The sequence below is a fragment of the Myotis yumanensis genome, unplaced genomic scaffold (genome assembly GCF_028538775.1).
Source record: "Myotis yumanensis isolate MYYU_CA2020_CCGP unplaced genomic scaffold, mMyoYum1.0.hap1 SCAF_11, whole genome shotgun sequence".
In the NCBI taxonomy this organism is placed as follows: Eukaryota; Metazoa; Chordata; class Mammalia; order Chiroptera; family Vespertilionidae; genus Myotis; species Myotis yumanensis.
Window position 1 is genome coordinate 13,056,557 of NW_027223762.1, and position 12,320 is coordinate 13,068,876.

The 12,320-nt window shown below is 53.1% G+C and overlaps 1 protein-coding gene across 1 annotated transcript in view; it reads right to left on the minus strand.

The window, feature by feature from the left end:
• ALK (ALK receptor tyrosine kinase) overlaps positions 1-12,320 on the minus strand; it is a 572,354-nt gene that overhangs the window by 39,454 nt on the left and 520,580 nt on the right. Inside the window, exons 12-13 of the mRNA XM_070428933.1 lie at positions 10,296-10,458; positions 138-288 (exon numbers count right to left, since the gene is read on the minus strand). Of these exons, the coding sequence (XP_070285034.1) occupies positions 138-288; positions 10,296-10,458 (314 nt within the window). The remainder of the gene's footprint in view (positions 1-137; positions 289-10,295; positions 10,459-12,320) is intronic.

Here is a 12,320-nt window from a genome sequence, read left to right on the forward strand (position 1 = left end):
GCAGGCAGGACAAGGGGAGGGTCCTGCCATGGCTGATCCTGAGTCCCCAGAGGAGTGTGAGGGGCGCCGGTGCCCTCCGAGGGCCCCCCCTGGGCCCGGGTCCCATGTGGAGGAGAAAACCCTGCTCTGGCACTTACGCTGGGGCAGGCGTCCTCCCCCTGCTGCCCGACCAGGATGTACAGCGTGTCGTCCTTCTCCAGGTTGAAGATGCCCAGCACAGACACGCCGTGGGACCGCATCATGGTGTTCCTCCCGCCTTTCCCGCCGGCAGCTCCGTAGCCTGAGATGCTGCAATGGACAAAGCACATGGGCTTCTGCCATGGGGTGAAGCCTGACTCCCTCCTGCCCACCCGGCACCCCCAGTGGGCCGAGTGCACCCCCACGTTGGTCCTGATGGTTCTCCCCTGCAGCAGCCATGAGGTGAGCAAGGAAGGTCGCCCTTCCCCCTAGTCGGGAGAGGGCAGTAGAGAGGGACAGTGAGGTGCCTCATTGGCAGAGCTTGGAAGGTGAAGGTCTAGTAAAGGGTACAAGAAAGAATGAGAGGGGAAAGGAGGGGGCAGGAGGAGAGAGAGGACAGGGAGGGTTTGTGTTAACATGGGGTGCTGGGGGAGGGCGTTCTGAGTACCTGGGATTTCCCCATCATGGATTTACCTCCCTGTCCAAAATCAAAGGACTCATGTGACCTTAGACAAGGAACTTACCATCCCTGTTCCACATCTGTAAAATGGGATAATAGAGCACCCAGCTTCTAGCCCCTGTGTGTTGTCAGGATTAAGGGAATTAGTACATGCAGTCTTAGGCTTGTGGCTGGCACCTAATAAGCACTCAAAAATATTTATTATTATTGTTATTAATGGTGGAATTAGCAGGGGCTGACTTGGTAGAAAGTTTAAAGTCTCCCCATGGGTCTAACACGAGAAGGCCCCCGTGGAGTGAGTGGGGAGAGCGCTGTATGCAGCCCAGACTGTTTGTTCCCGCCCCACCAGGAACGCCTTCTGGAGCGATCTGTGTGCAGACAACAAGCAACCCATCAGGATGAAAACAAGCAGCGTGGGATATGGGATTATTTCCGCTGCCTCCTAGGTTGTTGCGATAGTCAAGCAAGGCTGGGGAAAAGTAACTTAGCTGGTGGACCCCGAGGGGCCTGTCTTGAAGGCAGCCAGCTCACCAGCTACAAATGCCTCCCCAGAGGCCCGCTGTGGGGGAAGGGACTGGGGGTGGGGTGGGGAGGCTTTCAGATGCTGTGAATTTGCACACAAAGCCTCCAGACAGTTTTGCTCACTGCACACACAGTGGTTTCTTCTGCTATAACTCCAGGAAATGCTCAGGTTTCAAGGTGTGAGGCACCTCCTGGGAGCCCAGGCGGGGCTCAGGCCTGTTGTGCAGAGACAGGCCTAGAGGGCTGACTGCTGGCCGATGTCCAGGCGAGGAACTGAGCTCTCTGTGGGCTGCAAAGGAGGGTCTGGCGCCCACCGGCTGTCCGTGGCCGGGCACTGACAGGAGTCACCGCCTGCTGGAGTGGCATGAGGCTGTGCACCAGAGGAGACCAGGGACGGGCTCCAGGCCATCAAGGGGCTCACACAGAAAGTGGGGAGATGCCCTCAGTTGTGAAGAGAGAAACCTCACCAGCAGGGAGGCGAGATGGGCGACCAAAGGGCTGTGGGTCCCACGACCAGAGGAGGCCCTCTCCTAGCTGTGTCCTCTCAGAACCCCAACCTGTTCCCTGGTCAGATAAGAACCTTATCTTATTTTCTGAACTCACAGGGTAGTGGGGGTTCAACATCAAAGGGAGATCATGGGGTGAAAACTCAGAGAAAGTGGGAAATCTCTTCACAGAATCAGGGCCCAGGAGGGAGACCTTGGCTGGTTGCAGGGCGTGTGGGGTGGAGGTTTGGAGTTGGTTTCATGGAGATGATGGGCAGGTGGGCTCTCGGACAAGCAGAAGGAGGTGGAGGGTATGAGTCCGGCCTGTGTCAATGGAAGGGAAGAGGCAGGAGAGCCTGGATGCGGTGGGGAGGGGGCTGCAGGGCTGCAGAGGGTGGAGGGGCCAGTGCCTGAGCCTCCCACAATGCCCCAGGCATGGCTGCATATGGCACCCCCCCAGTAGCCATAAGTAGTAGCTGTTAGTAATCTCATTTGACAGATGAGGAATCTGAGGCTCAGAGGGGTAAGTAACTTATCTGAGGCCACAGAGCTGGCAGACCCTGGTTCACACCCCACATTTCCCCTCACAGAGGCCATTTCCTTCCCAACGTGCTGCTGGGAGGCCATCTGGATGCACAAGGGGGTGGGCTGAGGAGCGACTGGCCCACCCTACTTCACGCAGACCCCAGCCAAACCCTCGCTCCTGGCCCATTACAAATGGAGACCGTAATAAGGACAATTAAAAAGCTGAGGCAGAAGGAAAGCTTATTAGTGAAAGGAAAGTGAGGAGAATTGTTTAGCTCAGAGAAGGGAAACCTGGGGCAGAGGGGGTGCTGCTGCTGGTGGGGTTTCAGGGGCGATCTGTGTGGAGTCCTGAGTTAGCCGTGTGGACCGCCGCCTCTGTCCTGGGGCTTTGCCAGGTTGCTCAAGGAAGTCCTTTCAGCGGAACGTGTGGTTTGCTTGGAAAACTGTTGTCTGAGACCGAGTCCCATCCTGCCCCTTCCTGCTTATTGCTGAGGGGTAAGTGGTGCCCTTCTCGTTATTTTGGGCATCATTTGCATCAATCTGCATGCATTATGAATCCTTCTGAATTCTTTCACCTGTTTAGATTTAGCCAAATTATATATTTTATATATTGTTTATTCCTGACATGGTTTTCCCCTCCCTAAGCCATCTTTCTTATTTCTCCCACCTCCAACCCGATCTGCATGTCAGCCTCATCCAGGTCTTGACCTCATGCTGGGTAATGGGGTGGGATGGAAAGAGCCCTCTACTGTGTGACTTGGGGCAACTTGCTTAACCTCTCTGAACCTTACTTTCACCCCAAGGAGAAAAATGAGGACAAGCACCCCTGCCCTCCTGGGGATAAGAAGTACATTTGGAAGATGACAAACTGATGGCAAGTGCAGGGTAGGGCTTGGGGCTAGGTCCGCTCTGTAGATTCCAAAGCAGGCAGAGGGCTTGATGAGCGGAGTTTACTTTCTTGTGTGATGGCCTCGGCCCCACAGTTTAACCTGGACTGTGGACTTGCTGAAAGCCCTGGGGAGCAGACAGCCGCCTGTCTGGACTAACTGCAGGGGCCCTGGGAGGCAGTGCCTCCATCACTAGCCCTCTGAGGGCTGAAATCCCACCACGGAGCTCACTCCTCTGCAAGCTCCCAGCTGCACTACAAGGCGATCGCCTCTGGAGCAGGATGTGCCACAGTGAAGAAAGCGGGGCTCGAAGGCAGCCAGACCTGGAAGCAAACACAAGCTGTGACTCAGGGCCAGGACTAGGGTGCGGCAAGAGAGGCACCTCCCTGGTGCCAACCCTGTCTGTGCTCAAGGGACCTCGAGGGCCAGTGCCTCCTCAGATTTTGTGTCCAAGGCACCTTGCTTACCCTCGCCCTGGCCCTGGCTGTGCCAGTGCTACTGTGTGGCCTTGGGTAGCTTATTTACCCTCGCTGATCTCCAGTTTCCTCATCTATATAAGGCGATAATAAGGATTGTTGTGAGATTTAAATGAGATAATGCCTGTGAGGGACCTAATTCAGTGCCTGGAGGGCATAGCCAGGGAGGGACAAACAGCAGCTTCTGCTCTGATGTAGCCTGTCCACACCTCTCCAGGGGGTGACTTCTGGGAGGCAGAGAGTGAAGGAGCCCCTGATTTCTAGAGAGCAATGGGAGAGCAGGTTGTGGCCAAGGGGTCAGGGGTCAAGGCTGTTCACTGTAGAGAGCCAGGGCACAGGCCAGCCTTGGCCTCTCTGAAGACCCCCGACCCTACGGATGGTGCCACACAAACTTGTGTGGGAGCGATAGCCTCAGCTGGCATCTCGGAAGCTTCCTCCCCACCCCCTGTGCTCAGTTTATTTTTGATGGTTGACAAACGACAAATTAATTTACCTGCCACTCAAATGCGGACTCTGACTCGCAGCCATTCCAATTTCCTGGAAATTATAAGATACTGTTCTCAACAAGCTGAGGCTGTGTTTTTCCCCTCAGCTAAGTCCATGGCCCCCGGTCAAAATGGATGTTTATTAGGTTTGTGTTTTGTGTTATTGACTGTGAGCTATTGTTACCTGCTGTAATTGAGTTGTGAATCTTTTTAAAATAAAGAATTAGCAGCAAATCAAAGCGGCTGCCTGCTGGATGCTGAAACAAGAGCACAGCTGGCTGTAGCGCGAAGGCTGCGTGGACTCCACACCCTGAGGGGAGCTGGGTGGGGTGGGGGGGGAGGAGGGAGTGGACCCCACTTGAATGAGCATGGAGCACCTCAGTCTCGCCTGCACCCCACTCTGGGCTCCACCTCTAATTCCCAGTGGGGCCTTGGGCAGGCCCTTTCCCTCCTCTGAGTCTCCGGTTTCCTCCTCCGGGAATCAGGATGGAAGACCTGCCCTGCCTGTGCTCGCCCACAGGAGGCCAGTGAGTGTGCGCAGAGCGAGCGGGTCGGTGGGAAATGCCTGTCAGGTGTAGTCAGATGACCCGGACAGGTCATTTGAGCCACCAGGAGACACCCCTGGGGTCAGTGGTGAAGGCCAATTGTTAAGGTACCTGCTCCTCGCTGTTCAGTTCTAGTCCAGATGGCACCCGTGAGCAAGGTGCACTTTTTCCCTATGGCCCACCAGACCAGGGCAGCCCTACACCGGGGATATCCGAGCTGGAGGAGATCTCAGCGACTCTCTACAACCCCGCCTCCTCCAGATGGGCTGAGCCTGAAAACACTTGCAGAGAGGGGGAAGCACACTTTCAAGGTCACATGGTGTACGGGACAGAAATTAGACCCAAACTGCATTCTGCCTGCAGCCCATCGATCTCTGCACAGTCCCCCTCTCCTGACTTGCCCTGCTCTGTGCTCTCATGGCGATGGCTAGACGCACGATTAGGCTGACAATTAATCACGACGTGCCACTCTCTTCTATAATTGTCTAGAACTTTACTGGTATTGTGGACTGTTATTTAACCTTCCTGCCCTGTGGTCTTTCCAAAGACTGTGGCACTCCAGAGTCTCAGTCCTCTCTGTAAGTCCCACAGCACCTACTCAGTGCCAGGCACACAGTAGGAGCCCCTGGGCTGTCTGTGGATTGGGTGGAATGATGGTGTCACCCAGCTGCACATGCTGGTCCCTCGAGCCAGGTGAGGAAATGAGTGTCAGTGATGGAGACCGTCAGAAACAGCTGTGGCCCAGGTCAGCTGGCAGGATGGCTGGCTCCAGCTGGGATCTGGGGCCTCTTGTACATTATGTCTGAGGAACAAGTGGACCATGAGAGAACTGCCACCAGGAGCTGTGGGCTGTGCCTGACAAATGTTTTCATAGGCGATGTGTGTGTGTGTGTGTGTGTGTGTGTGTGTGTGTGTGTGTGAAGTGGGGGAGGACTGAGGCTGGGAAGGATGCTGAGCCCTGGAGAGGTAGGAAGGAAGGAAGGAAGGAGGAAAGCAGGAGGAAGGAAGAGGAGGATGAGGAGGAAGAAAGTCTGGAAGAGTGAGAGATGGCTGGCCCACATCCTCAGACGTGGACTGCGCCTCTGTGTGGAGACATCATGCACAGATCACACTGAATCCCCAGCAGTCCTCGGAGCCAGGCGGTGCTGGCACCGTCTCCATTATACAGGGAGGCTGAGGCTCTCGCCCACCCCAGCACGTACCCCATAATCGATGCTTTTGCTGTGAGCCACTTTACCCCCTACCCCCACGGGCACACTCTAGATGTGGTCACTCAGAACCGTGACCCAGAACTTTCCCTTAAGCAGGTGCTCTTCTCGCCATTACCGTTATCCTTGCCTGTCGTCTTAATCAAGCTCCTAGAGACAAAGTATCGGTCACTCATTGTCTTGGCTTCCTCAGCCCCCCAAGCAAGGCTGTCATCCAGCACTGCCTCCTCCCCAGCCTTCTAATTGTGTTAGATTACCTCCTAAATGCATCCTGGCCCTGCACCCTCGCTCCTCTGATTTCCCCTGCTCTGGTGCGGCCCTTTCTAACTCTTGCCTGGGTGACCCTCAGCCTTCCATCTGCTCTGTGTCTCTAGGCTTGTTTCTCTCTCTGCCACCAGAGGGAGCTAACAGGTAGCTAACGGCATTTGACAGGTGGGGCTCCGGCCCCAGGGCCAGAGCTGGTAGGTGGCCTTGTCCCAGGTACTCCTTCCACCAGGAGGCCTCCCCTCTTCTTTGCAGACAATGCCGATTGCCTTCGAGACTTAGCCTGTTTCCTGTGGAAGCCACTCCTGCACCCAGCCTTTCCCTAGCCTCCGGCTGCAGTGCTTGTGCGAACCTCCGCGGTGGTATTGCTGCACCCGCCAGCCCCATGAGCTGGGCTCCTCTAGGCAGGGGTGCAGCGTGTTCGCCTCTGTACCTTAGTGTCAGGCACAATGTCCTGACAGGTGCTTCAGATGGGCCACTGAGATTTGCAAAGCAGGTGTGGACACCAGGACATAAGGACATGGAGGGAGCTGACTACATCGCCTCTGCTGTTTGGATAGAGGAACTGGCAAATCCAGAGAAGGGGACGCCCGGGGCAGGGAAGTGGAGGCTGGGGAGGGGTGGGATTTAGGTGCTGTCCCTATCCCCCCATCAACACCCACCACCAGCTGTCTCCTCCCCAGCCTCTTCTTCCTCTCTCTCTTTCTGGGCCTCTCCCTCTGTGGTGAGTGGTGGTGGGCAGAGAAGCATAAGGTGGCAGATGGGCCCAGGATAAATGATCAGTTATGGGTGGGGTGCTTGCACCTGTATGCATCCCTGAGCGAGCTCCAGGTACTGATGGCCTCCTCTCTGCCTACAGCAGGTGCTTAATAAGTATTAGCTCCCCTTCCTCCATCTGTGTGACCAGCAGGGAGAGAAGTCAGCTGCAGCAATAACAGTGCCAGGCCTCAGGCAGCAGCCAGACAGCACTAGCTGGGCGCCAACACTTCCGGGAGTAGATGGATTCCACCAGGGATGCTGCCAACCTTTTTATTTCCATGAACCTTTTCCTCACGTCCTCTCATGTGTCCTGTGTTTATCTTGCCAGGTGAACTGCCCTTACTAAATAGAAATTAGTTAATAGGAAGCCAGAAGAAGGGCCCCTGGCTTCTCCGCGTGGACATTCTGACCCAGGGGCATTCTGGTGTGGTCTAAAAAGCAACCACTCAACTTCTGCTTCTTTGACTCCTAAGTGATGTGACCAATAGACATTAACATCCAAGCCCAGAGCCTTATCCAGGGTCAAGGATGAAGTGAAGGTCAGAAATAGAGGACCCTCCACATCAATGGGTTTCACAAGTGCAAACTCACTGCAGATCAAAAATATTTGAAAAAACGTTACCTTGTTGGTGACATGCACTATGCCCATGATTGGTAGCATCAGTACTGAACATGTATGGACATTTTTTCTTGTTATTGTTCCCTAAACTATACAGTATAACAACTATTTGTGAGCATTTTCAATACTTACAGTATTGTACGTAATCTAGAGATGATTTAAATTATACAGGAGGATGTGGGTAGTCTATATGCAAATACTATGGCATCCTATATAATAAAAGCATAGAATGCAAATTGTCCCCTCGACCAGGAATTCATCTAGGAGTTAGACCAGGGGGTGGGGCCAGCCAGAGGAAGGGAGGGAGGCCCTGGTTGGCGGCGGCAGCAGGTGGCTGGGGGAAGGGAGGGAGTACCCAGCCGGCAGCCGCTAGGGACCCTACCAGTGCATGAATTTCGTGCACTGAGCTTCTAGTTTCATATAAGGGACTTGAGCATCCTTGGATTTGGGTATCCAAAGGGAGTCCTGAAACCAATTCCCCTTGGACACCGAAGGATGATTGCGTCTGTGACAGCCTTTAATTGGTTAAAGAACAAAGATTCAACGACAGCAACCCCAACCCAGTGCTTTTCGATTTTGATTCTTTCATTTTGACACGGTGCTATCTCAGGCCAATTCAACAGAATCCCGCAGATGAAAATTCACCAATCTGGACACTTCATGGTGTTCTGCCTCACCAGCATGTGAATGTTTCCAATGAGTAGTCACCAGGCAAAGCTGGTCTCAATGTTGCAAAGAGAGAAATGGGAACGGCTCTCGATTAGGGCTGGGCTTATGTCAACATGGTGTGGCAATCCTTACAGATCAGAAAACTGGCTAGACTTAGATACGGCTATAATTCACAACAGATGGGACAACGAATTAATTTTTATCTAATAGTGCAGTTTTTCTGGCAGGCAAAATCTTTTAAACATGGGGTCTATCTGAGGAAGTCAGGAGAAAGTTCTGGGAAGCAGGAAGTCAGAATAACTGTCTGTGGGATCGGTCTGCTCCCAGCACTGCTGTCTCCGGCCATGTGGCGTCAGGCCTGTGCAAAGCTTCTCTCACTCCAGGCTCCACATGTGGAGACAAGGGAGTGTCAATAATAACACCACCTCATCACTAAACGCAGGGGAAATACCCAGTGGATCTTCAACAAACATCCATCCCCTTCCCCCCAGGAGTCCTTTCCTCCAGCTCTGGGACAGGGGTGACCATGGAAATCCAGCCGGGAGGAGGGGGGCCTGGCCAGCTCAGGGTGGTGGGGTCAGTGGTAGTGCGTGTTTGGCCATTTACTGGGAATGCGCAGGACGAGCAGCTAATGTGATTGCAGCCAAACCTTGTTATTGCATTCCTGCCCCGATGCATTTAGAAAGCACTTAGGGCTCTCCCTGAAATATGTTTACCCTGAGGTCCCTGGAGCGGGGCTGCCTCTTTTCTTCCCAGGGGGCTGAGGCTATGCTGGGGCTCAGGGGCTGCAGGAGGGAAGGAGAGCTCAGTTCCCACTGCTCAGCCTCCGGGGACATTCGCATCAACCAGAACATCATTATGATGCTTCCTGTTTAAATAGCCGGGCTGTGTGGTGGAAGGAGCCACAGTGAGCTGCATCCCCAAAGTTCCGGGGCTGGAGGCCATGTCTGGGCTGTGGGAGGCTCCTGACTCTCTGAGCCTCAGTTTCCTCATTTATAAAATGACTGCAGCCCTGCCTTTGCCCACGTCACAGCTGTGTGGTCCCTAGGCCAAGTCTGACCTGACTCAGTGGTTCTCAGGGCTGCATCAGCATCATCTGGGAACTTACCAGAAATTCTATTCTTTTTAAAAAATACATATTTTTATTGATTTCAGAGAGGAAGGGAGAGGGAGAGAGAGATAGAAACATCAATGATGAAAGAGAATCATTGATCGGCTGCCTCCTGCACGCCCCCTACTGGGTATTAAGCCCGCAACCCGGGCATGGACCCTTGACTGGAATCCAACCCAGGACTCTTCAGTCTGCAGGCTGACACTCTATCCACTGAGCCAAACTGGCTAGGGCCAGAAATTCTATTCTTGACCCCACTCCAAGCCTACACAGTGAGACGCTCCAAGAGTGGGCGCAGCCACCTGCGCTTTAACCAGCCCTCCGTCATTCCGATGCCCACTCGACGATGGGCACCACTGGTCTAAGCTCTACCACTAGCTCTGCTTAATGACCGCACAGTGGCCCAGGAGAGTCATCAGCCTCCTTCCAGCCTGGTCTTGCTCTAAGGGCCATTTGCATATTTATAACATCATTCATGGGCCAAACAAAATTATCAACTTAAAAATAAGCCTGCTATATTTGGTCAAACCTTTAATTAATGCCTAATGCCTAATACCTTGGCAGGGCCAGACCCAATGATTTTGATGGCCTTATATGGCCTGTGGGCCAGACGTTCCCCACCCCTGCTCTAGGGAACACTGTGGGCTTGGGGTTGGATACGGACAGAGTTGAACAGCTACTTCCCTTGAGAACAGTGAAGTCCCGGGAAAGGAGGCGCAAGGATAGCAATGTGGTCCTTCATGTGCATCGCACTTGTGTTTCCCAGATGTTTGTACATGCACTGCCTCATTGGAACAGCACCAAGTGCGATTCAAGAATAGAAATAATTATAGTTACGAATAATAAGGATAAAGAATGTTCTGAAGCCGGCTCACACATGCCTATCATCTCCACAAATAGTCTGTGGGCCCCTGGAGGATAGAGGACGCATCTTCCCTGCTGCCCATTCCATCATCTCAAATCTCCCCTTCTGCCGTCCTTACGACGGGCCAGAGTCTGTGGCCTCTGAACTTTGGTGCGCCACCCAGGCACCCGGGGACATGCACCCACAGACAGGACCCCAGTCCTCTGCCCCTCGGCTCCCCCCTCCCCCCCATACGCACCTGTAGGTGTCGGTGGCTGGCACCTTCCAGGTCTGGATGCCCTTGAGGGGGCCCTCGCTCCCCACCACCACGCTCAGGTTGGTGTTCCGGTAGGCATTGTTGCACTGGGCCTGCGTGGGGCCGTGGGGCCCACTGGCCCCACACGTGGTAAATAGCCAGTGAACTGTGACACAAGAAGAAAGACAATCACTCATGTGGCCTGACCATCCCTCCTTTGTGGGGCCTCTCTGGCTGCCTCTGAGCTGTGAGCTCCATGGCACTAACATGGCACCAAGATCAGGGCAAGAGACACCGCTCAGCACTCAACCTGGAAACTGATGTTGGGGTGAACTATGTGCCAGGCCCTGGGTCAGGTAGATGGAGCGGACATGGACCCTGGCATTAGGAAGCTCAGAGCCTACTAAGGGAGACCAAAAGGGAGGCAACCAGCTACAACATAGGGCAGTAAAATGATACCGTGAGAGAAAGTCCGTTTCAGGGGAGACAGGTGCAGGCCGCGGCTGCGCCCTCTCCCGGTGACTCATCAAGTCCAGCGCAGTGCCAGGCAAACAACAGGCATGTCCCCTGTGCAGTCGTGACTGCATCTAACCTGTCCCCAGGACTTCGCATCTTCATGTAGGATCCTCTTAGTGTGGAGAAGATCGAAAGGTCAACCTGGACACAGTCAGCTCCATGACCCCTCACTGGCCTGGGGACCCAGGACCGTGGGATTAGGAAGACCTGTCCTCCCGGCTGGCCTCCTTATTCGTAACCACTGGGGTTTAGAACTGCAATAAGCAGCTCTTGGGCTCTCGATGAAACAGTGGAAAAAATAGGGAGGCGGGTCACATTTGGGGGTTTGGGGGATCACATTGTTTTTGGTGCCTGCCTTCTTTTTCCAAGCCCCTCGCCACTGCCTGGGAGCTGTCATCACCTGGAGCACCCCATGTCCTTAGATGACCTTTGGGGCGTCTCTGGAACACTCACCACACCCCACCCCTCCACCGCCCCTGGGCCGTCTCCTTTCACACTTTCTGTCTGTGAGTCAGATTTCATGTTGGCCGGAATTCTAACATTTTTATAACCTATAAGAACTTTAAAATAACGTGTTCTTGATACATGGCTTTGACTTCAAATACAAAAATGTCACTATAAGATTAAAAAAATTACTTCCCTTTATAGAGATTAAGTCGAATTCTACCTATAGGAAATTATGGAAAGATTAATTTGGGCATACATAGCTTTGTTCCCTAAAACGTTAAAGTGAAATTTTTTGGAAAACTTTCAAATAACTTAATGATGCAAAAATGAAAGATTAATTTGGGCTACTAACTACAAGCGATCAGATTGTGCTCACACGGGCAGTGTTGATCATCTGAAACTTGGGCCAGGTGTGGTGGGCTCTGTGACACTGCCCTGGCCCCAGGTCCGGAGACAAAAGAGGCCTACAGCTACCCAACACTTTTCCAGACTTCATTGTTTTTCAAATGAAGATGTTGATTTCTATCTGGTTTCTGAAGGTTGTTTCAAGGGCAAGAAGTTGATGAATTCTTTGGTGTGAATGGCTGAATGTTAATTCTCTGATCTATTTGTATTATAAAGGGATAACCCGTTAATTCAGAGCTGTAACTCTTTACTGAAGGCACTTTAGCAGAAGGGCTCTCTTGCCCAAATCCTATGCATGGGCTGTGCTGGGGGTGGGGATGGGGAGGTGGGGACCTGGGGGAGTGGGCTGTGTGAAATGGAAAGGACACAGGCTTTGAAATTGGCAAGGACACCTGGGTTTGGGGGTAGTCTTATCACTTACTGACTGTGGGACCTAGATGAGTTCCTTCATCTGTATAAGGGGCTGGACTGGCATTAGAATGAAAGGAAGCAAGGGGTATGAAAGGTCATTGTAAAGTTCAAAACTCTAAAAATGTGAGTTGTGTCAATGACTCCTGCCTACACCCAAGGCTGGTGCTGTTGTTACGAATAGGAAATATGGCGATGGGAGTGTCTGTGAATGCTAATAGATCTCTGCCAGCAGCTCCTAGGAATTTAAAT